The sequence below is a fragment of the Panthera uncia genome, chromosome X (genome assembly GCF_023721935.1).
Source record: "Panthera uncia isolate 11264 chromosome X, Puncia_PCG_1.0, whole genome shotgun sequence".
NCBI lineage: Eukaryota > Metazoa > Chordata > Mammalia > Carnivora > Felidae > Panthera > Panthera uncia.
Genome location: NC_064817.1, coordinates 67,723,591 through 67,750,203, shown reverse-complemented (window position 1 = coordinate 67,750,203; position 26,613 = coordinate 67,723,591). Strand labels below are relative to the sequence as shown.

At 36.8% G+C, this 26,613-nt stretch overlaps 1 protein-coding gene across 1 annotated transcript in view; it reads right to left on the bottom strand.

Moving 5' to 3' along the window:
• POF1B (POF1B actin binding protein) overlaps positions 1-26,613 on the bottom strand; it is a 108,719-nt gene that overhangs the window by 32,692 nt on the left and 49,414 nt on the right. Inside the window, exon 6 of the mRNA XM_049644025.1 lies at positions 21,705-21,835. Coding sequence (XP_049499982.1) covers positions 21,705-21,835 — 131 coding nt within the window. The remainder of the gene's footprint in view (positions 1-21,704; positions 21,836-26,613) is intronic.

Below are 26,613 nucleotides of genomic sequence, written 5' to 3'. Positions count from 1 at the left end.
ATAGTTATTAATGGACCTTTATGCTAAAAATTCCACTGCCCAAGCCAACCTAGTACACATGTCCTTAATCATTTCTTTCTACAGATAAGAAAACAAAACAGAAATAGAGCAATTAACAATCAACAGGACTTAATACTGCATTTTTTTAAAGTAACCAGAATGGTTTCATGAGACAACCTTCTTTAATTCTGACCCTGCATCCTCTCATTGCTAAATTGTAACATGGAAAAAGGAGATTAAGGGGGAAAAAAGAAGAGGGAAAGAGAGAAAGAGAGTGGAAACAGAGATAAGAGCAGAGAGTTGGAGAGACCAATGTGAATTACACCTCCATCCAGCCGTGGGGAGTGGTAGTTGGAATTACAATGGGCAGAAAAAAACAGGGGCAGGAGAAAGAACAATATGGCTTCAGAGTAGGAGGACCCTAGGCTCCCCTCTTCCCACAAACACAACTAGATAACTATAAAATCATACTAAATACCCCAGAAATTGACCTGAAGAGTGATAAAACAAACTCCACAATTAAACATAGAGAAGAGGTGAACCTGGGTGGCTCAGTCAGTTAAGCATCCAACTTTGGCTCAGGTCACGATCTCATGGTTTTTGAGTTCAAGCCCCATGTCAGGTTCTGTGCTGATGGCTCAGAGCCTTGAGACTGCTTCAAATTCTGTGTCTCTCTCTCTTCCCCTCCCCTGCTTGTTCTCTATGTCTCTCTCTCAAAAATAAATATTAAAAGAAAAAAAAAAGAAATGTTACAAAAAGGAGGGGGGAGAACAGGCCACATCAAAGAAGGTAGGAAGTGCAGATATGTGGTTTAGGGGAGAAATAGATCCTAGGTACTTTGGGGGGAAAACCAGGGTCACAGAGAAGAGACAGAGAGAGATAAAGAGAGGAAGAGAGAGAAGCACAGAAGGAAACTCTGAAGGAGAATGTTTCCGCAAAGCCACTGGCTTGGAAAATGAGAGGGGCAAAATTTAGTCAGAACTTGCAGTCAACAGGGCTTAAAGCCTAGAATTTTAAAAGGTAGCAGGCTTGGCTGGGATAGAGCCCTGAAGGCACTGCCCTGCTCATAGAGAGAAGGCAGACAAACAACATGGGAGCAGATGGCATGGCAACAAAGATCTGAAGCATGCTTGAGGCAAACAGTGGGGAGATTATTCACTCTTCTCAGAGCAAACTGAAGTCAGCTTTCACAGAGACACCTCTCTGAGAAGACAGGAGCTGGCTGGCACCACTCCCCACCCTGATACTCAGCAAAAACACAGTGCCGCTTGTAGTAAGCAGCTCAGCAGGGGCACAGGCTGCCAAACATGCTTATACCAAGCCCAATCCCTGCACCTCAGGGAGACTGTCCTTTTAAGTCAAAATTAACTTAATACCAGCATGGCGGGCCCCTCCTCCAGAAGACTGGCACAAACCCTTGTTGACACCACATCTCCTGACCAGAGAGTTCTGCAGGGCCATGGCTCTGGTGGAGTTGGTGTCAGGTCTCATTTCACAAGCACACCAGAGCACACCTAGTTAAAACTCACCATATTCAGGCCAGGGACAAAAACCTGCCCACAGTAGGCAAGGAGAACATCTGCAGATAACTTTCTTGAACGATAGAGCAGTGAAAACACCACAGTAGAGTGCACACAGTACACACCTGAGATACTCCCTGAAGTGCCAGGCCCTGAGCACTACATGACCTCTTCTTCATAAAGCTATTACTTTTAGCAGCAGTATGCATAACTGGCTTTTCCAACACAGAAAAGAAGGCAGAGACTTACACAAAATGCTGACAGAAGAATTTATGCCAAATGAAAGAACAAGATAAGGCCAGTACCAAAGATGTAAGCAAAACAGATATAAGTAATCTGTTTGATGGAGAATTTAAAGCAACAATCATAAGGATACCCACTGGGCTTGAGAGAAGAATAGAAGACATCAGGGATACCCTTAAACACAGATAAAATAGTTAACAATGAAGCAATCAGAGATGAATAATGCAATAAATGAGATTGGAAACAAGCTTGATGCAATGAACAGCAGGCTAGAAGAAGCAGAAGAATGAATTAGTGACCCTGAAGACAAAATAATGGAAAATAATGAGGCTTAACAAAAGAGAGAAGAATTCATGGAATATGAGAATAGATTTAAGGATCTGAATGACTATATCAAATGTAATAATATTCATATTATAGAAGTCCCAGATGAAGGAGAGAAAGGGGGACATAAAATTTATTTGAAGAAATAGATGAAAACTTCCTTAATCTAGGGAAGGAAACAGACATCCATATCCAGGAGGCACAGATAAGTCTCATCAAAACCAACAAAAGCAGGCCAACACTAAGACATATTATAATTAAATTTGCAAAATATAGTGAAAAAGAAAAAAATCATAAAAGTGGCAAGACAAGAGAAGTCCTTAACTTACAATGGAAGACTCATAAGGCTAGCTGGAGATTTCTCAACAGAAACTTGGCAAGCCAGAAGGGAGTGGCATGATATATTCAAAGTGCTAATTGGGAAAAATCTTCAGTCAAGACTACTCCATCCAACAAGGCTAACATGCAGAATAGAAAGAGAGATCGTTTCCCAAAAAAACAAAAACTAAAGGAATTCATGACCACAAAACTAGCCATGCATGAAATATTCAAAAGGACTCTTTGATACAAAGGAGAGGCCAACAGTGACAAATATAAGAAAAGATCAGAAAATATCTCCAGACAATGACAAAGTAAAATGGCAACAAATACATTTAAATTAATAATTATTTTGAATTATAAATGGACTAAATGCTCCAATCCAAAGACATAGCATGTCAGAATTAATAAAAAAAAAAAGAGTCATCTATATAGTGCTTAGAAGAGACTCACTTTAGACCTAAAAACACTTGCAGATTGAAAAGGGAATAATCCAACAAGAAGATATAACAATTATAAATATTTATGCATCCGACATGGGAGCACCCAAATACATAAAATATTTAATAACAAACATAAAAGAATTAATGGATAATAATATAATAATAGTAGGGGACTTTAATGCCTCGCTTACATAAATGGACAGATCATCCAAACAGAAAATCAACAAGAAAACAATGGCCTTGAATGACACACAAGACCACATGGACTTAACCAATATATTCAGAACATTTCCTCATAAAACAGGAGAACACACATTGTTTTCAAGAGCATGTGGAACATTCTCAGAATAGATCAAATACTAGGTTACAAAACAGGCCTCAACAAATACATAAAGATTGATATCATACCATGTACCTTTTGTGACCACAACACTATGAAACTAGAAGTCATTCACAAGAAAAAACTTGGAAAGACCACAAATACATCGAGCTTAAACATGTTACTAAACAATGAATTGGTTAAACAGGAAATCAAAGAAGAAATAAAAAATATATGGAAGCAAATGAAAATGAAAACACAACAGTCTAAAACCTTTGGGATCCACAAAAAGCAGTCCAAAGAGGGAAATATATAGCTATATAGGCCTACCTCAAGAAGGAAGAAAAATCTTACATAAACAACATAACCTTATACCTAAAGGAGCAAGAAAAAGAAGAACAGACAAAACCCAAACACAGGAAAATGAAGGAGTTAATAAAGAGTACAACAGAAATCAACGATATAGAAACAAATAAAAACAATAGAACAGATCAATGAAACCAGGAGATGGTTCTTTGAAAAACTTAATAAAATTGATAAATCTCTAGTGAGAGTTATCAACTAGAAAAGATAATGCACCCTAATAAATGAAATCAGAAGTGAGATAGAATTAATACCCAACATAACAGAAACACAAGCAAATATAAGAGAACACTATGAAAAATTATATGCCAACTAATTGGACAACCTAGAAGAAATGGATAAATTTCTAAAAACATATAAATTCCAAAACAGGAACAGGAAGAAATAGAAAACTTGAACAGAGCAATAACCAGCAAATAAATTGAATCTGTAATCAAAAAGTCCCCCAAAAGACCTGTGTCAGATGAGTTCACAGGCAAATTCTACCAAACATTTAAAGAAGACCTAATACCTATTATTTTCAAATTATCACAAAATATAGAAAAGGAAAGAAAACTCACAAATTCATTCTATGAGGCCAGCATTACCCTGATACCAAAACTAGATAAAAACTCCACTAAAAAAGAGAATTACAGGGAAATATCCCTGATTAACATGAACACAAAAATTCTCAATAAAACACTAACAAACCAAATCCAACAATACATTAACAAATTCATTCATCATGTTCAAGTGGGATTTATTTCTAGGCTGCAAGGGTCATTAAATATTCACAAATGAATCAAGGTGATGCACCACATTAATAAAAGAAAGGATAAGAAATGTATGATCATTTCAATAAATGCAAATAAAGGATTTGATGAACTACAACAATGATTCATGATAAAAATCTTCAACAAAATAAATTTAGAGGGAACATACCTCAACATCGTAAAGGGCATATATGAAAAATCCACAGCTGACATCATCCTCAATGGTAAAAAAACCTGAAAGCATTTTTCCCTAAGGTCACAAAAAAGGCAGGGATGTCTACTCACACTGCCATTGTTTTACATAATACTGGAAGTCCTAGCCACAGCAATCAGACAAGAAAAACAAATAGATGGCATACAAGTTGGCAAGGAAGAAGTAAAGTTTCACTATTTGCAGATGACATGATGCTATGTATAGAAAACCCAAAAACTCCACCAAAAACTCCTAGAGCTGATACAGGAATTCAGTAAATTCACAGCACAAAAAAAGCAACATACAGAAATCTGTTGCATTTATATACACCAGTAATGAAGCAGCAGAAAGAGAAACCAAGGAATCAATCCCACTTACAATTACATCAAAAACCATAAGATACCTAGGAATAAACATAACCAAAGAAGTGAAATACATGTACTCTGAAAATTATCAAACACTGACGAAAGAAATTCAAGAGAACACAAAAAATGTAAAGGCATTCCATGCTCATGGATGGGAATAACAAATATCGTTAAAATGTCCTTACCACCCAAAGCAATCTGCACATTTAATACAATTCCTATAAAAATACCACCAGCATTTTTCACATACCTAGAAAAACAATCCTCAAATTTGTATGGAAACACAAAAGATCTGGAACAGCCAACGCAATCTTGAAAAACAAAAACAAAGCTGGAGACATCACAATTCTTTTTTTTTTTTTTTTGATATAAGTACACTTTAATCATGGGTGGGCATGTAATTGTTCATTATACTATATTCAGTATTTTTTGATATTTTGAAATATTTTACAGTTACAAAAGACTTAGAATACATATATTGCACTACTTATCAAAATATACGGTAAGCAGGACTCTGAAAATTATTTTTCTACTATCTTGGACATTGATGAAATCCTTTTAAGTCATTATATTTAATTTTGGTCTCACATTTCACAATGAAAAAATACGCTCATCAAGGAAATATCAAAACTGTATATTAATTTGTCATATGAAATAAGATTAATGATTTAGGAAAGCCTTAGGATGTGATCAATATCTTATACAAGTCTTAAAAAGATAATTTCACTTGATTTTCTTTTTTTTAATTTAATTTAATTTTTTATTTTTAAAAATTTACATCCAAATTAGCATATAGTGAAACAATGATTTCAGGAGTAGATTCCTTAGTGCCCCTCACCCATTTAGCCCATCCCCCCTCCCACAACCCCTCCAGTAACCCTCCGTTTGTTCTCCATATTTATGAGTCTCTTACACTTTGTACCCCTCCCTGTTTTTATATTATTTTCATTTCCCTTCCCTTATGTTCATCTGTTTTGCCTCTTAAAGTCCTCATATGAGTGAAGTCATGTGATTTTTGTCTTTCTCTCACTGACTAGTTGCACTAAGCATAATACCCTCCAGTTCCATCCACATAGTTGCAAATGGCAAGATTTCATTCTTTTTGATTGCAGAGTAATACTCCATTGTATATATATACACCACTTCTTCTTTATCCATTCATCCATTGATGGACATTTGGGCTCTTTCTATACTTTGGCTATTGTTGATAGTGCTGCTATAAACATGGGGGTGCATGTGTCCCTTTGAAACAGCACACCTGTATCCTGTGGATAAATGCCTAGTAGTGCAATTGCTGGGTCGTAGGGTAGTTCTATTTTTAGTTTTTTGAGGAACCTCCACATAGTTTTCCAGAGTGGCTGCACCAGTGTGCATTGCCACCAACAATGCAAAAGAGATCCTCTTTCTCTGCATCCTAGCCAATATCTGATGTTGCTTGAGTTGTTACTGTTAGCCACTCTGACAGGTATCAGGTGGTATCTCATTGTGGTTTTGATTTGTATTTCCCTGATGATGAGTGATGTTGACCATTGTTTCATGTGTTGGTTGGCCATCTGATGTCTTCCTTGGAGAAGTGTGTATTCATGTCTTTTTCCCATTTCTTCAGTGGATTGTTTGTTTTTTGGATGTTGAGTTTGATACGTTCTTTATAGATTTTGGATACTAACCCTTTATCTGATATGTCATTTGCAAATATCTTCTCCAATTCCATTGGTTGCCTTTTAGTTTTGCTGATTGTTTCCGTGGCTGTGCAGAAGCTTTTTATTTTGATGAGGTCCCAGGAGTTCATTTTTGCTTTTATTTCCCTTGCCTCTAGAGACGTGTTCAGTAAGAAGTTGCTGCAGACGGGGCGCCTGGGTGGCTCAGTTGGTTAAGCAGCCGACTTTGGCCCAGGTCATGATCTCGCGGTCCGTGAGTTCGAGCCCCGCGTCCGGCTGTGTGCTGACAACTCAGAGCCTGGAGCCTGTTTCAGATTCTGTGTCTCCCTCTCTCTGACCCTCCCCCATTCATGCTCTGTCTCTCTCTGTCTCAAAAATAAATAAACATTAAAGAAAAAGAAGTTGCTGCAGGCAAGATCAAAGAGGTTTGTGCCTGCTTTCTCCTCGAGGATTTTGTTGGCTTCCTGTCTTAAATTTAGGCCTTTCACCCATTTTGAGTTTATTTTTGTGTATAGTGTAAGAGAGTGGTCCAGGTTCATACTTCTGCATATCGCTGTCCAGGTTTCCCAGCACCACTTGCTGAAGATACTGTCTTTATTACATTGGATATTCTTTTCTGCTTTGTCATAGATTAGTTGGCTATACATTTGTGGGTCCATTTGTGGGTTCTTTATTCTGTTCCATTGATCTGAGTGTCTGTTCTTGTGCCAGTACCATACTGTCTTGATGATTATAGCTTTGATGGTATAGCTTGAAGTCTGGGATTGTGATGTCTCCTCTCCTGCTTTGGTTTTCTTTTTCAAGACTTCTTGCTATTTGGGGTATTTTCCTGTTCCATACAAATTTTAGGATTATTTATTCTAGCTCTGTAAAAAATGCTGGCGTTACTTTGATAGGGGATTGCATTGAATATGTAGGTTGCTTTGGGTAGTATAGACATTTTAACAATATTTGTTCCTTCTATCCAGAAGCATGGAATCTTTTTCCATTTTTTTTTGTGTTTTCTTCAATTTATTTCATAAGCTTTCTATAGTTTTCAGTGTATAGATTTTTCACCTCTTTGGTTAGATTTATTCCTAGGTGTTTTATGGTTATTGGTGCAACTGTAAATGGGATCAATTCCTTGATTATTCTTTCTGTCACTTCATTGTTGGTGTATAGGAATGCAACCAATTTCTGTGCATTGATTTTATATCCTACAAGTTTGCTGAATTCATGAATCACTTCTAGCAGTTTTTTGGTGGAATCTTTGGGGTTTTCCATATAGAGTATCATGTCATCTGTGAAGAGTGAAAGTTTGACCCCTTTCTGGCTGATTTGGATCCATTTTATTTCTTTGTGTTGTCTGATTGCAGAGGCTAAGACTTCCAATACCATGTTGAATAACAGTGGTGAGAGTGGACATCCTTGTGTTTTTTCCTGACCTTAGGGGAAAGCTCTCAGTTTTTCCCGATTGAGGATGATATTAGCATTAGGTCATTCATATATGGCTTTTATGATCTCGAAGTATGATCCTTCTATCACTACTTTCTTGACGGTTTTTATCAAGAAAGGATGCTGTATGATGTCAAACACTTTCCATGCATCTATTGAGATGATCCTATGGTTCTTGTCCTTTCTTTTATTGATGTGATGAATCACGTTATTTATTTTGTGTATATTGAACCAGCCTTGCATCCCAGGTATAAATCCCAATTGGTCGTGGTGAATAATTTTTTTAATGTATTGTTGTATCTGTTTGGCTAATACCTTGTTGAGGATTTTTGCATCCATGTTCATCAGGGAAATTGGTCATTAGTTCTCCTTTATAGTGGGGTCTAGGCCAGCTTTTGGAATTAAGGTAATGTTGGCTTCATAGAAAGAGTTTGGAAGTTTTCCTTCCATTTCTATTTTTTGGAACAGCTTCAAAAGAAGAGGTGTTAACTCTTCCTTAAATTTTTGGGCAGAATTCCCCTGGAAAGCCTTTTGGCCCTGGGCTCTTATTTTTTGTTTTTCTTTTTGTTTTTTTTTTAAATATGAAATTTATTGTCAAATTAGGTTCCATACAACACCCAGTGCTCATTCCAACAGGTGCCCTCCTCAATATCCAACACCCACCCTCCCCTCCCTCCCACCCCCCAACAACCCTCAGTTTGTTCTCAGTTTTAAGAGTCTCTCATGGTTTGGCTCCCTCCCTCTCTAACCATTATTTTTTCCTTCCCTTCCCTATGGCCTTCTGTTAAGTTTCTCAGTATCCACATAAGAGTGAAAACATATGGTATCTGTCTTTCTCTGTATGACTTATTGCACTAAGCATAACATTCTCCAGTTCCATCCACGTTGCTACAAAAGGCCATATTTCATTCTTCCTCATTGCCACGTAGTATTCCACTGTTCATATAAACCACAACTTCTTTATCCATTCATCAGTTGATGGACATTTAGGCTCTTTCCATAATTTGGCTATTGTTGATAGCACTGCTATAAACATTGGGGTACAAGTGCCCCTATACGTCAGCACTCCTATATCCTTTGGGGAAATTCTTAGCAGTGCTATTGCTGGGTCATAGGCTAGGTCTATTTTTAATTTTTTGAGGAACCTCCACACTGTTTTACAGAGTAGCTGCACCAATTTGCATTCCCACCAACAGTGCAAGAGGGTTCCCATTTTTCCACATCCTCTCCAGCATCTATAGTCTCCTGATTTGTTCATTTTGGCCACTCTGACTGGCGTGAGGTGGTATCTGAGTGTGGTTTTGATTTGTATTTCCCTGATGAGGAGTGACATTGAGCATCTTTTCATGTGCCTGTTGGCCATCCGGATGTCTTCTTTAGAGAAGTGTCTGCTCATGTTTTCTCCACATTTCCTCACTGGGTTATTTGTTTTTTGGGTGTGAAGTTTGGTGCACTCTTTATAGATTTTGTATACTAGCCCTTTTCCCATATGTCACTTGCAAATATCCTTTCCCACTCCATCACTTGACTTTTAGTTTTGTTGATTGTTTCCATTGCAGAGCAGAAGATTTTTATCTTCATGAGGTCCCAGTAGTTCATTTTTGCTTTTAATTCCTTTGCTGTTAGATATGTGTCAAGTATGAAATTTCTGCTGCTGAGGTCAGAGAGGGTTTTTTTCTGCTTTCTCCTCTAGGGTTTTGATGGTTTCCTGTCTCACATTCAGGTCCTTTATCCACTTTGAGTTTATTTTTGTGAATGGTGTGAGAAAGTGGTCTAGTTTCAACCTTCTGCATGTTGCTGTCCAGTTCTCCAGCACCATTTGTTAAAGAGACCGTCTTTTTTCCATTGGATGTTCTTTCCTTCTTTGTCAAAGATTAGTTGGCCATACGTTTGTGGGTCTAATTCTGGAGTTTCTATTCTATTCCATTGGTCTATGTGTCTGTTTTTGTGCCAATACCATGTTGTCTTCATGATTACAGATTTGTAGTAGAGGCTAAAGTCTGGGATTGTGATGCCTCCTGCTTTGGTCTTCTTCAAAATTACTTTGGCTATTTGGGATCTTTTGTGGTTCCACACAAATTTTAGGATTGCTTGTTCTAGCTTAGAGAAGAATGCTGGTGCAATTTTGATTGGGATTGCATTGAATGTGTAGATTGCTTTGGGTAGTAATGACATTTTAACAATACTTATTCTTCCAATCCATGAGCACGGAATGTTTTTCCATTTCTTTATGTCTTCTACAATTTCCTTCATAAGCTTTCTATAGTTTTCAGCATAAAGATCTTTTACATTTTTGGTTAGGTTTATTCATAGGTATTTTATGCTTCTTGGTGCAATTGTGAATGGGATCAGTTTCTTTATTTGTCTTTCTGTTGCTTCGTTATTAGTGTATAAGACTGCAACTGATTTCTGTACATTGATTTTATATCCTATGACTTTGCTGAATTCATTTATCAGTTCTAGTAGACTTTTGGTGGGGTTTATTGGGTTTTCCATGTATAATATCCTGTCATCTGTAAAAAGAGAGAGCTTGACATCATCCTTGCCAATTTTCATGCTTTGATTTCCTTTTGTTGTCTGATTGCTGATGCTAGGACTTCCAACACTATGTTAAACAACAGCGGTGAAAGTGGACATCCTTGTCATGTTCCTGATCTCAGGGGGAAAGCTCTCAGTTTTTCCCCATTGAGGATGAAGTTAGCTGTGGGCTTTTCATAAATGGCTTCTATGATGTTTAAGTATGTTCCTTCTATCCTGACGTTCTCAAGGGTTTTTATTAAGAAGGGATGCTGAATTTTGTCAAGTGCTTTTTCTGCATTGATAGACAGGATCATGTGGTTCTTATCTTTTCTTTGATTAATGTGATGTATCACATTGATTAATTTGCGAATCAATGCGAAAATCAATGCGAATCAATGCGAACCAGCCCTGCAGCACTGGAATAAATCCCACCTGATCGTGGTGTATAATTCTTTTTATATGCTGTTGAATTCGATTTGCTAGTATCTTATTGAGAATTTTTGCATCCATGTTCATCAGGGATATTGGCCTATAGTTCTCTTTTTGCTGGGTCTCTGTCTAGTTTAGGAATCAAAGTAATGCTGGCTTCATAGAATGAGTCTCAAAGTTTTCCTTCCCTTTCTATTGTTTGGAACAGCTTCAGAAAGATAGGTATTAACTCTGCTTTAAATGTCTGGTAGAATTCCCCAGGGAAGCTACCTGGACTGGACTCCTATTTGTTGGGAGATTTTTGATAACTTATTCAACTTCTTCACTGGTTATGGGTATGTTCAAGTTTTCTATTTTTTCCTTTTGGAGTTTGGAAAGTGTGTGGGTGCTTAGGAATTTGTCCATTTTTTCCAGGTTGTCCACTTTGTTGGCATGTAATTTTTCATAGTATTCCCTGATAATTGCTTGTATTTCTGAGGTATTGGTTGTCATAATTCCATTTTCATTCATGATTTTGCCTATGTGGGTCATCTCACTTTTCTTTTTGAGAAGACTGGCTAGAGGTTTATTAATTTTGTTGATTTTTTCAAAAAACCAAGTCTTGGTTTCATTGATCTGCTCTACAGTATTTTTTTTTTTTTAGATTTATGTTGTTTGTTTCTGCTCTGACGTTTGTTATTTCTCTTCTTCTGCTGGGTTTGGGGTGTATTTGCTGTTCTGCCTGTATTTCCTTTAGATGTGCTGTTAGGTTTTGTATTTGGGATTTTTCTTGTTTCTTGAGCTAGGCCTGCGTTGCAATTTATTTTCCTCTCAGGACTGCCTTTCCTGCATCCCAAAGCATTTACATTGTTGTATTTTCATTTTCATTTGTTTCCATATATTTCTTAATTTCTTCTCTAATTGCATGGTTGATCCATTCCTTCTTTAGTAGGGTGTTCTTTAACCTCTATGCTTTTGGAGGTTTTCCAGACTTTTTCCTGTGGTTGATTTCAAGCTTCATAGCATTGTGGTCTGAAAATGTGCATGGTATGATTTCAACTCTTGTATACTTACGAAGGGCTTACTGGGCTGACCCAGTATGTGATCTATCTTGGAGAATGTTCCATATGCACTCGAGAAGAAAGTATATTCTGTTGCTTTGGGATGCAGAGTTCTAAATATATCTGTCAAGTCCATCTGATCCAGTGTATCATTCAGGGCCCTTGTTTCTTTATTGATCCTGTGTCTAGATGATCTATCCAATGTTGTATGTGGAGTATTGAAGTCACCTGCAATTACCACATTCTTACCAATAAGGTTGTTTATGTTTGTGAGTAATTGTTTTATATATTTGGGGGCTCCCATATTTGGCGCATCAACATTTATAATTGTTAGGTCTTCCTGATGGATAGACCCCATAATTATTATATAATGCCCTTCTTCATCTCTTGTTACAGCCTTTAATTTAAAGTCTAGTTTGTCTGATATAAATATGGCTACTCCAGCTTTCTTTTGACTTCCAGTAGCATGATAGATAGTTCTCCATCCCCTCACTTTCAATCTGAAGGTGTCTTCAGGTCTAAAATGAGTCTCTTGTAGACAGCAAATAGATGGGTCTTGTTTTTTTTTATCCATTCTGATACCCTATGTCTTTTGGTTGGCACATTTAGTCCATTTACATTCAGTGTTATTATGGAAAGATATGGGTTTAGAGTCACTGTGATGTCTGTAGCTTTCATGCTTGTAGTGATGTCTCTGGCACTTTGTTGTCCATACAACATTTTACTCACAGAATCTCCCTTAGGATCTCTTTTACGGCTGGTTTAGTGGTGATGAATTCCTTCAGTTTTTGTTTGTTTGGCAAGACCTTTATCTCTCCTTCTATTCTGAATTACAGACTTTCTGGATAAGGGATTCTCAGCTGCATATTTATTCTGTTCAGCACATTGAAGATTTCCTGCCATACCTTTCTGGACCGCCAAGTTTCATTAGATGGGTCTCCCACTACTTTTATGGGTCTCCCTTTATATGTTAGAGCCTGTTTATCCCTAGCTGCTTTCAGAATTTTCTCTTTATCCTTTTATTTTGCCAGCTTCACTATGATATGTCATGCAGAAGGTCAATTCAAGTTATATCTGAAGGGAGTTCTCTGTGCCTCTTGGATTTCAATGCCTGTTTCCCCGGATCAGGGAAGTTCTCAGCTATAATTTGTTCAAGTACACCTTCAGCCCTTTTCTCTCTCTCTTCCTATTCTGGAATCTCTATTATACATATATTGTTACGTTTGATTGCATCACTTAGTTCTCTAATTCTCCCCTCATACTCCTGGATTTTTTTTTATCTCTCTTTTTCTCAGCTTTGTCTTTGTCCACAATTTTATCTTCTAATTCACCTATTCTCTCCTCTGCCTCTTCAATCCGTGCTATGGCTGCCTCCATTTTATTTTGCACCTCATTTATAGCATTTTTTAGCTTCTCTTGGCTGTTTCTTATTCCCTTGTTCTCTGTGGTAATAGATTCTCTGCTGTCCTGTATACTTTTCTCAAGCCCAGCGATTAATTTTATGAATATTATTCTAACTCAATGGTCCATTATATTGCTTAAATCGTTTTTGATGAATTCATTAGCTGTCTTTACTTCCTGGAGTTTCTTTTGAGGAGAGTTCTTCAGTTTCATCATTTTGGGTAGTCCCTGGAGTGGTGCAGAACTGCAGGGCACGTCCCCTGTGTTGTCTGGAGTAACTTGTGTTGGTGGGAGGGGCCACAGTCAGACCCGATGTCTGTCCCCAGCCCACAGCTGGGGCCACAGTCAGACTGGTGTGCACCTTATCTTCCCCCCCTCCCAGGGTCAGGACCCACTGTGGAGTGGTGTGGCCCCTGTCTGGGCTACTTGCATACTGCCAGGCTTGTGGTGCTACTTTGATGGTATTTGCACTATTAGCCGGGGTGTATCCGCAAGGTACACAGGGGTGGGAGGTGCAGGCTTAGCTCACTTTGCCTTCAGTGGTCCCCTCGGGAGGAGCACTGCACCACCAGGAGTGAGGCAGGCCCATCGGAGGGATGGATCCACAGAAGCACAGTTATGGGTGTGTGTGTGGTGCAAGCAAGTTCGGTGACGGGAACTGGTTCCCTTTGGTATTTTGGCTGAGGGATGGGAGAGGGAGATGGCACTGGCCATCGCCTTTGTTCCCCACTGAGCTGAGGTCTGTCTTCCGGGGCTCAACAACTCTCTCTCCCGGTGTCTTCTCTGCCTCCTGCTCTCTGAGCAGAGCTGCTGATTTTTAACATTCCAGATGTTAAGTCCCGCTGGTTGTCAGAACTCACGCAGTGAGGCCCCTCTGATTTTGCAAATCAGAGTCAGTGGCTCTGTCCTGCCAGGCGGGCTGCCCCTCCACCGCCCTGGCTCCCTTCCGCCAGTATGTGTAGTGTGTATTGCCCCTCTGCCCTTCCTACTCCTTTCTGTGGGCCTCTTGTCTATGCTTGCCTCTGGAGAGTCCATTCTGCTAGTCTTCTGGTGGTTTTCTGGGTTATTTAGGTAGATGTGGGTGGAATCTAAGTGATCTGCAGGACGCTGTGAGCCCAGCATCCTCCTATGCCTCCATCTTCTCCTTCTTCCTGGACTCTTGTTTTTTTGGCAGATTTTTGATTACTGATTCAATTTCCTTACTGGTTATGGGTCTGTTCAAATTTTCTATTTCTTCCTGTTTCAGTTTTGGTAGTGTGTATGTTTCTAGTAATTTGTCCATTTCTTACAGATTACTCATTTTATTGGCATATAATTGCTCATAATATTCTCTTATTATTGTTGTTATTTCTGTTGTGTTGGTCGTGATCTCTCGTCTTTCATTCTTGATTTTATTTATTTGGGTCCTTTCCTTTTCCTTTTTGATCTTACTGGCTAGTGGTTGATCAATTTAGTGAATTCTTTCAAAAAACCAACTTCTGGTTTCATTTATCTGTTCTACTATTTTTTTTTCTTTTGGTTTCAATAGCATTAATTTCTGCTCTAATGTTTATTATTTCCTGTCTTCTGTTGTTTTGGGGTTTTATTTGCTGTTCTTTTTCTAGCTCCTTAAGGCGTAAGGTTAGGTTGTGTATCTGAGATCCTTTTTCTTTCTTTAGGAAGGCCTGGATTGTTATATACTCCTTATGCCCACATATGCTGTGTCCCAGAGGTTTTGGGTTGTTGTGTTATCATTTTCCTTGATTTCCATATACTTTTAAATTTCCTCTTTAACTGCTTTGTTAGTCCATTCATTCTTTAGTAGGATGTTCTTCAGTCTCCAAGTATTTGTTACCTTTCCCAAATTTTTCTTGTGGTTGATTGCAAGTTTCATAGCATTGTGGTCTGAAAATATGCACGGTGTGATCTCGATCTTTCTTACTTCTTTAGGGCTGATTTGTGTCCCACTATATGGTCTATTCTGGAGAACGTTCCATGTGCACTGTAGAAGAATGTATATTCTGCTGCTTTAGGATGTAATGTTCTGAATATATCTGTGAAGTCCATCTGGTCCAGTGTGTCATTCAAAGATGTTTCCTTGTTGATTTTTTGATTAGATGATCTGTCTATTGCTGTGAGTGGGGTGTTGAAGTCTCCTACTATTATGGTATTACTATCAATGAATTTCTTTATGTTTGTGATTAATTGATTTATATATTTGGGTGTTTTCACATTTGGCACATAAATGTTTACAATTGTTAGGTCTTCTTGATCTATAGACCCCTTGATTATGATATAATGCCCTTCTGCATCTCTGGATACAGTTCTTCATTTTAAAGTCTAGATTGTCTGATATAATTATGGCTACTCTGGCTTTCTTTTGTTGACCATTAGCATGATAGATGGTTCTCCATCCCCTTATTTTCAATCCGAAGGTGTCTTTAGGCCTAAAGTGGGTCTCTTGTAAACAGCAAATAGATGGATCTTGTTTTCTTATTCATTCTGTTACCCTATGTCTTTTGCTTGGAGCATTGAGTCCATTGACGTTTAAAGTGAGCACTGAAAGATATGATTTTATTGCCTTTATGATGCTTGTAGAGTTGGAGTTTCTGGTCTGTTCTCTGGTCTTTTCTAATCTTTGTTGCTTTTGGTATTTATTTATTTTTATATGTATATTTTCATCTATTCTCCCCTCAGAAAGTCCCCCTTAAAATTTCTTGCAGGGCTGGTTTAGTGGTACAAACTCCTTTAATTTTTGTTTGTATGGGAAACTTTTTATCTCTCCTATTTTGAATGACAGCCTTTCTGGATAAAGAATTCTTGGCTGTATATTTTTCTGATTCAGCACACTGAATATATCCTGCCACTCCTTTCTGGCCTGCCAGGTTTCTATGGATGGGTCTGCTGCAAACCTGATCTGTCTTCCCTTGTATGTTAGGGACTTTTTTTCCCTTGCTGCTTTCATGATTCCTTCCTTGCCTGAGTCTTTTGTGAATTTGACTATGATATGCCTTGTTGATGGTCGGTTTTTGTTGAATCTAACGGGGGTCCTCTGTGCTTCCTGGAGACATCACACTTCTGGACTTCAAGTTATATTACAAAGCTGTAGTCATCAAGGCAGTATGGTACTGGCACAAAAACAGACTCATAGTTAAACCCAGAAATGAACTCACAACTATAAGGTCAGTTAATCTTCAACAATCAGAAAAAAATATCTAATGGGAAAAAGAATGTTTCTTCAACAAGTGTGTTGGAAAAACTGGATAGCAACATGCAAAAGAATGAAAGTGGACCACTTTCTTAAACCAAATACAGAAGTAAGTTCAAAATAGATTAAAGACATAAGTGTGAGGCCTGAAACCATAAAAATCATAGAAGAGAATACAGGCAGTAACCTCTTTGATACTGCCTTAGCAACTTCTTTCTAGATGTTTCCTGAGGCAAGGGAAACAAAAATAAAATTAAACTATTGGAACTTCATCAAAATAAAAAGCATCTGCACAGTGAAGGAAACAATCAACCAAAGAAGGCAACCTACTGAATTGGAGAAGATATTTGAAAATTATATATCTGATAAAGGTTTAGTATATAAAGAATTATATAAAGAACTTATAAAATTCGACACCCTAAAATTGAATAATCTAATTAAAATGGGCAGAAGACATGAATAGATATTTTTCCAAGAAGACAGAGTTGGACAACAGGCACATGAAAAGATGCTCAGCATCAGGGATCATCAGGGAAATAGAAATCAAAACTAAAATGAGATATTATCTTTTTCCTGTCAGAATGGCTAAAATCAACAACACAAGAAACAACAGGTGTTGGAAAAGATGTGGAGAAAAAGGAACCCTCTTGAACTATTGGTGGGAATGCAAACTGGTGCAGCCCCTCTGGAAAACAGTATGGAGGTTCCTCAAAAAGTAAAAATAGAGCTACCCTAGGATCCAGCAATTGCATGACTAGGTATTTACCCAAAGAATACAAAATTACTAATTCAAAGGGATATATGTACTCTGATGTTTGTAGCAGCATTATCTACAAACTCCAAACTATGGGAACAGCCCAAATTTCCATCCACTGATGAGTAGATAAAGAAGAGGTGGTACACACACACACACACACACACACAATGGAATATTACTCAGCCATAAAAAAGAATTAAATCTTGCCATTTGCAATGACATTGGTGGAGCCAGGGAGTATTATGCAAAGGGAAATAAGTCTGTCAGAAAAAGACAAATACCATATGCTTTCACTTATATGTGGAATTTAAGAAACAAAACAAGTGAGCAAAAGGGGAGAAAAAGAGAGGTAGAGGCAAATGAAAAAAACAGACTCTTAATTACAGAGAACAAACTGATGGTTACCAGAGTGGAAGTGAGGGAGGGATGGGTTAAATAGGTGATAGGGATTAAGGAGTGGACTTGTGATGAGCACCACTGTTGTACGGTAGTGTTGGATCACTATAGTGTGCACCTAAAACTAATATTACACTGTATGTTAACTAACTGGAATTAAAAATATATATCCTTTAAAAATTTTTTTAAAATATTTGAAAAAAATCATGGCACTTACTATATGCTATCTCACCTCCTAGAAAGGACGAAATATATTAAGGAAAAACAAAAAAAGGAAAGAAAGGTGGAAATGGGGGAAGTAATAAAAGAAACTCACAAACTTCCGACAGTCTTAAGCACCAAAATTTTATGAGGCCCTCTCCAAATGGAGTTTTTACTAATGTGGAGACACTACCTTTCTATTTCGTTTGTGTGTGTCGTATTTTAGGTACTCTAGGAATTAAGTCCAAGGCTTTATATTGCTTAATAACACATTTAAGTCATCCATGTAAATTTATCAAAACTCCTCAAAGAAAGAGCTGTTCTGAAGCCCTGATTACACCTTTTCTGGAATAATCATTATGAAATAATATAACTCCATTTGCTCAGTTACTTTGTCTGCTTCTAAATAGTATGAAACTAATAAATTTAGAATATATTTAACTCTCATTCTGTATCCCTTTATTGAGAAACGACATTGTCAAAGTCATGTGCTCTGAACTATTTTGGGGCAATACAAAGCACAAATATTATCTTACTTCATACAAACATAATTTTCCCAAGGCAAAATTTGAACAATGTAAAACCAGTCTAAATTATGTGAACTTTTCAAGTTCAATGAATCCAAAAAATTGATAGTTTATTCAATTTGTCTATAATATCTTTAAAAATTTGGAAATATATGCCTAGTATTGAAAGTTTAGCCATAAAAGACTCTTAAATACAGAGAACAAACTGAGGGTTGCTGGAGTTGAAGTTGGGGGGGTGGGTTAAATGGCTGATGGGCATTAAGGAGGACACTTTTCAGGATGAGCACTGGATGTCCATTGTAAGAGATGAATCACTGGGTTCTACTCCTGTATGTTAACTAACTTGAATTTAAATTAAAAAAAATATTATAGCCATCAAAAGCAAAGATAAAGTTTAAAAAAATTGCTTAAGGAGAAAAGGTTCTCAGATTATGGGTTCTAGTCCCAGGTTGTTCCACTTTTGTGGCCTTAGGTAAATGGTTCTCAAACTTGAGCATGTGTCAGAATCCTCTGGAGGGTTTGTTGCTGACCTGTACCCCCTGAGTTTCTGAGTCTGTAGGTTTATTTTCAAGTTCTTACATGATGCTGATGTTGTTTGTAAGTGTACATCTTAAATCATTTATTGCTTATAACAAATCTAGAAGTATTGTTATTATAATTCCTATTTTATAGATGAAGAAACTGAGGTACAGAGAAGTTAAGCAAGTTGCCTGACATTACACATCAAGTATGTAACTAAAGCTGAAACATAAACCAAGGATATGAACTCTGAATATAGAATCAGGGTACTTAAGACTAAGTCTCTATATACTCTTATTTATTTATTTATTTATTTATTTTTGAGAGAGACAGAGAGTACAAGCGGGGGAGAGGCAGAGAAAAAGACTGAGAGAGAGAGAGAGAGAGAGAGAGAGAAAGAGAGACAGAGAGAGAATCCCAAGCAGAGAGAGAGAGAGAGAGAGAGGGAGAGAATCCTAAGCAGGTTCCACACTACTGTCAGTGCAGAGCCTGACCTGGGGCTCAAACACACGAACCGTGAGATCATGATTTGAGCTGAACTCAAGAGTCAGATGTTCAACCTACTGAGCCACCCAGGCACCCCTCTATATACTCTTGATTACACAATGCAATACTTTGATAGAAATATTCACAGGGAATAATTAATTCACAGAAGAGGAACACTTAGACCAAGCTAAATATCTAAGGGATGCTTTGCAGAAAAGCTGAATCACAATTTATAGGTAAAAATAGTTCTCAGAAATGTTGAATCCATCTCAAGCACTTAGTAGCTGTTGTGACCTTGATAACTTACTCTCTTTGGGTCTCTATTTGAAACTTTATAGTGTTACTGTGCAAATAAGACAATACAGGAAAAGCACTTAGCACAGTGTCTCTGGCACATAGTGGACACTCAATAAATAATCGACTACTCAGAGAGAGGGGGAAGATTTTAAGCTAGTGACCTTATGCACATGGATACTTGTGTGTAATAGTTGTTTGGGTAATGGGAGAAAGTGTTGATTAGTATAAAATAATAGAAGATGGAAATCATGCATTTATAATAACATCAATTCAAATAAATGCTTGTGCTTTCCTCTAACAGTGCTTAACTGCATGGATGTAGCAGTAAAGAAGGCATTCATTGTAGTTTTGATTTGCCTTTCCTTTATGATCAGTGATGTTGAGCATCTTTTCATTTGTCTGTTGGCGATCTGTATGTTTCTTTGGGAAAATGTCTGTTCATGTCTTCTGCCCGCTTTGAATTGGATTATATGTTTTTTGGGTGTTGAGATTTATAAGTTAACTATAGAGAACAAACTTATAGTTACCAGAAGGGAAGTGGTGGGGGATGTGTTAAATATGTGATGGGGATTAAGGAGGGCACTTGTGATGAGCACCAGGTGATATATGGAAGTGTTAAATTACTATATTGCATACCTGAAACTAATATTACACTATATGTTAACTAACGGGAATTTAAAAACTTAAATAAAAAAAATAAAGCATTCATATATTCTCCAAATGTTTATTGAGCACCACACTAAACTAGTCACCATGCTAAACACTAAGGAAATCAGGGTAAATAAAATAGCCCCCATAGAGTCCTCTGAATTCTAGGGGTAGTGCATGTTAGGTATTATAAAGAGGAGATGGTGGTAAAAAGAAACAATATATAAAGAGAGATAGACTACTCCAGAGATGGGATTTTGCTAAGTGGGAGGGACAATAAGATAAGGAGGTAAAGCAATTGAGGATAATAGTAACAGAATGGTTGCAGTTACAAATATTGAAGCAAGAAGTTAGAGAGGATGGAGCTAAAAATGGAGAGAAAGGGATGTAATAAGTGGAGAGGAAAAAAGATGGATAAGAGATTAAAGATCTCTAAGAGGCAGAAGAATCCAGTTAGTGAAGTTTGAACTAGAAAAAAAATTATACCAACACTCCTTTATCCTACATATTTTTCTGAATTTGTGAAGCTTTCCTAGACTTTGATAGTTGACCATATATATGAAGTCACTATGTAGAAGGGGTATAGCTTGTGGAATTCATTTAATGACATAATATTCTCTCGTCTGTACATGAATAGTTGATAAATTCCTTATGTGTATATATTTAAATACATACAATTATTATTTAGTATATAGTATACATATTTGTATTTATATTAATTTATAGGTATATAAGTTATGTTTGATATATTATATGTAATATACATATATTAAATTATGGCCTTGTACATTGAGTGCATAACAATGGAAGATAAACAGTGATGTATTGACAGTGGGATTGTATCTTCCATCATCAATGTAATATCTTACAATGGGCTTGTATCTTACATCATCAATGTAATATCTTAAAACAAGTCACAGTATGCCATGAATTTTTTTAGCTCCTTGTCCAAGAGTTCACATTTGCCATCAAAGTATGTTATAAAAGAAAGTTCACAGAATTCTTTACTGATCTTAAAAGGACTGGTGTGATCTCTTTTGATGATTTTCATAAAGTATGTTAACTCTTAAGACATGTGTTCAGATATGCTCATTAGTTACCCTGTTTCTCCATTAAGAGTACAAGGGTTTTGGGGAACCTGGCTGGTTCAGTCAGTGGAGCATGCAACTCTTGATCTTGAGGTTGTGAGTTTGAGCCCCATTTTGGGTGTAGAGATTACTTAAAAATAAAGTCTTTAAAAAAAAGTTCTAGAGTTTCACTGTGAGCTCCAAAGTGCTCTAAACAATAAAGCACATTAAAAATACCAAAGTATCATAGAATGTTTGATAGCTACAACATTGAGGCAAATGATATATTTACAGTACCTTCCTCCAATTCTCTGCAAATGTTCTAATAAGCAGTGATATAGATCTGTATTTTTACGGCTTAGATCAGCAAGTAACTCTCCAAAATATTTGGGGTCCAATTTTGCAGGGCAATCATCTTCAGTTATCACCTGATGAAAACATCAACCACAATTATAAACAACATTAAGTATTTCTAAATTGATAGATGTTTTGATGTCAAATGAAAAAAGTTACATAACCTATTAATACAAGTCACTCATTACAAAGTCATCACATGAATCAACTCACTAAATTTCCTTTGCGTCTAAGGTATACATTTTTCAATATGGGAGGAATTTAAAGGAAAAGCAACATTGCAATAGTATTTTCAATTTTATACCACTAATCTAAGTGACCTAATGAACGCAAAACTTGAATAATTTATATAAAAATTCTTGAATATATATGTTTGCATAAAACTAGTAAATCAAAATCTCTAAATTTCCCATTATCATTGCATGGCTTACTCTTCTATTCCCTATTGGAAAAGAACATATGAATTATTTGAATTATATTGACATAGAAGAATGACTTTCATTTGGACTTGCATCTTCTCAATGAAAGGCAGCTTAATTTATTAGCATACCTTGAAGATAGATTAAATTAACCTCGATTCAATGTTTTATGTATTTTTTCTTATATTCCCTCCACTTATTGTTTGCACTAAATATCTAGTCAACTGACATGGGAAAGAGTAGCTAAGGGCCAAATGTAGAAAATTCATAGATCTCAAAGACATTTGAAATCCTAAACACAAATTATGATGAATAGTGCCCAAAATAAAACCTATTCTGTTGGCCTCATATAATTTGTTATCAATCTTTTCAATAATGTTGACCGCCTTGCCACCCACCTCCAAAATAGCACTATGGGGAGGTTAATAACTTAGGTTGCATTCCATACTACCTTTGATATTGCATGTGGGACCAAAGGTGTCCTATAAATACATTTATTCCTGAGTATATATAGGACAAATGGACTCCAAATTTGACCACTGATACTTCCTTTTCAACCTGTCTTCTGAATACAGACCCTAAAAATATCATGCATGCTAAGGCAAATGGAAGATTTGCAAAGTAAGATTGCAAACTAAGCAAAATGGACTTTCATAGCCATGTCTGTGTTATGCTAAGCCATTTGTAATATACAGATAAGTACAAAAAGCCATATTCAAAATACAGTATAGTATCATCACATCTCATTAAGATATATATTTTTCACACTTTTGAAAGTCTTAATGAATACACCACAATGTTATCTTGTCCATTTACCCTTTGAAGTTGCTCCCAGAGAAGTAATGATTGCCTCTGAAAGAGGGTAAAGTCTCCTATGTGAAGGCATGAATAGATAAACTGGCAAAGTCAATATCATCACATAATATGTATAAATGTCATAGAATTACTAAGTTGTGTATATTCAATATAAAAACTTCAAATGCTAACATGAATATAGTAACATTATCTATTTCCCAACATTTTCTCTGTTCTAACCATAGTAGATTTCACTGTCCTGGGCACACATCATGTTATTCCTGTCTCTAGTCTTTAGTCACATTTTTTGCTCTTGGAAAACTCTCTCTCCTTCTGGCTGTGTATCCAAATCTTACCCATACTTTGAACTCCATCTCAAGATTTAATATCACCATTAAAACTGAAAATATGCCAGCCAACAAGCTAATTCAATTTAGCTTTTTGTGCTCAATTATCTTGAATCATTTTCATATTATTTTACATATGTAAATCTTGTTCTCTCAGCATTCTCTCCCTACCCAAAAGAAATAAACTTAAGAATAATGAATGAGTCATACTTTTTGATATATCCCATATTATCTAGCACAATACTGGTTGAACACTGTATAGTTAGTTGCTTAGTAAGCCTTTGTTGAATTGAAATAAGTCATGTATCTACCTGGTTAGAAGTGATCCCAAATGCTAGTTGATTCTGGAAAGATTTTTTTACACGTTTCTCTCTTAAAGAAGCTAACCAAGAATGGTTAGAATAAAAAAGAGCATAGATAGCACTTCCTCAAGGATATCGTGGTTATCCCTTACACTTTCTTCCTAAGTTTATGTAAGTCTGATTGTAGCAACTAAACTGAACTCCTTGCAGAGTTGGAGACTGGCATTTGAGTCTTACCTATATTTCTAGATCTTGGCAGTCGGGTCCTTAGTGGTAGGCCCCTCTCAGGAAATGAAGATCAAAATGAAGCAAGGCTTTATTCAGAATAATCAAAAGAATGCTTTTGATTTCATGTTTTTCTCATGCATTACTCCCTTATCAACCATCTATATATTTACCAAACTCGGAGTGGCTTAAAAACATGTTTTCCAAGGGGTACCTGGGTAGCTCAGTCAGCTAAGCGTCCGACTTCAGCCCAGGTCATGATCTCACAGTTCGTGGGTTTGAGCCCCGCGTTAGGCTCTGTGCTGACAGCTGGGAGACTGAAGCCTGCTTCAGATTGTGTCTCCCTCTCTCTCTGCCCCTCCCTAGCTCATGCTCGCTCTCTCTGTGTGTCAAAAATAAATAAGCTTTAAAAAAATAATAAAAAACATGATTTCCAATATGATTTTAACATTCAAGGATAACTGGATAAGGGAAAATCTAGCTGTTATGTTAGTGTCATTCTACTGACCTTCAAGTTGTTTCATTGCTGTAACTGGTCAGGTATATAACCTCTTCCTGCCTCACCACTCTATGTGTGTCCCTTCCAAACCTGTAACTTTCCCAAGTAAAAGATGACATTTCTTTAGCCAATAATATTCAAGTGCTGAGCTCCCATTAGAATCTCCAAGCAACTATTTCATGTTTAGTATTTTGCATATTTTTTCTTTTAGCTTCTTATAATCCCCTCATAATGCTGTGAAAATCATTTTATTTCCTTTTAGTGTGATTCATTTGACAGAGTAATTTCATGGTTCCAAACTGTCTTAAAATATTTCTTTCTTTCTTATTTTTGCACAAATATTTTGTCATTGCACTTCACACTAGCACACCTTTTAAGTACATAATTCTTTCCCCACATGAATATTTAGTGCCATTACTAAAACTTTTGATCATGTGATTTCTATGTGGTGGATTTAGGCACCCAAATAAAGAATAACAGAGTCCAGTCGGTTAAATATCTGGCTTTTGGTTTTAGCTCAGGTCATGATCTTGTGGTTAGTGGGACCAAGCTCCACATCAGACTCCACACTGACAGCACGAAGCATGCTTGGAATTCTCTCTCACTCTCTGCCCCTCCCCCATGTTTTCACTCTCTCTATTTCTCTCTCAAAATAAATGAATAAATTTAAAAAAATCACAGAGTCTAGGATAAGGAATGATTTACATCAACATTGTATCTGTGTCCATAGTTATAAAGAGGTGCTAAAAGTTACAAAAGGAAAGTGATTTTATTTTGGGAAATGATAATAATAACTAGTATTTATTTAGTCCTTACTATGTGCCAGACAATGTTATGAACTCTACATAAATATTAAATAAGGTAATGCTTTCTCGTACCCACTAGAAAAATTGCCTCCCCAGATGACCTTTTGTATTTGTCTTCTCAGCTACTTTTGAATTCCACTGTCTCTACTTGCGCTATTTTGGAGTTTAGTTGGGCTACAACTTGAAACAGTAAGAGTTTAGGGCACCTTGGTGGCTCAATCAGTTAAGCGTCCGACTTTGGCTCAGGTCATGATCTTATGGTTCGAGCCCTGCATCAGGCTGTGTACTGACAGCTCAGAGCCTGGAGCCTGCTTCCAATTCTGTGTCTCCCTCTCTATCTGCCCCTCTCCCAGGTGCACTCTGTCTCCCTCTCTCTCAAATATAAATAAACATTAATAAATTAAAAAAATAAACAGTAAGAGTTTGATTTTATTAGTGGAAAACTATGCAAAATACGCCTGAATTTTAGGTAATAAATTTTAATCAGCCAGTGAAAGGGTAAGAGCATTAGAATTGAAGAATGGGTTCTTCTGGCCAAAGAGATGTCAAGATGGAAAATCAAGAAGCAAAACATCACTCCTTTGTGTGTATATTTCTTCTCAGTTTTGTATCGTCTACAATTTATAACATTTGAGTAATACTCAGTAAAAAACAAAGCCAGTTGGGTTCAAAAATTTGGAGGGAGAGGACAGACAGAAGTCAGATTCTCATACACTGTTAAGTCTTTTACAGGACTGTGCTTAACAATAAGATGAAATTTCCTAACCATAAACTGTGATGTGCCAGTTACAAATATTTTCTATTACTAAATCACAGGTTGTTGGAGCTCTTTAACTTTATTGGAACTGTTTTTAGGTATGTTGTGACATATATTTTAGACTTGGCTCAAATCTATGTTCTTGTTGCTTTGAAAAAGCCAAAATAAGGAGCCTCCCAAAAAAACCATGAATGTTTGGGTCAGAATAATGGTAGTTCTAATGGATGGAGGTTTTCTCTCTGTGACCAATATTGAATTGATAGGATTGATTGGGATATAGGTGTATCCATATCTACTTTTCTGCCTGATGAATGAGAGGTATCTTAAATGTCAATCTTGGATAACAGCTTTAATTTTTCACATATAAACTGGGAAGGAATGCAAACTATGCTGAAAAAATAGTTGTTCCCAGTGACATTTCTCCAAAAATTTACAAAAATCATTAAAGATTGTTTAGCATGCATCAATCAAGTACCTTCAATCAGATCATTATTTAACTATAATAATGGCCAAGCAGTCCCACTCCTCGTTTCTGATTGCAGTTAAAAATTCTTTGTTTAGAATTGCTGCCATAAACCCAAGACAAGGCAACAATGGTTAGTAGTGAAACCAGAGGCAAATCTGTGGTCATTTTTCAGAAAAATCTATAGAAAGAAATTACCTTCTAAAGGAAAACCATGGGCCTCAACTTACTCCTGCCTT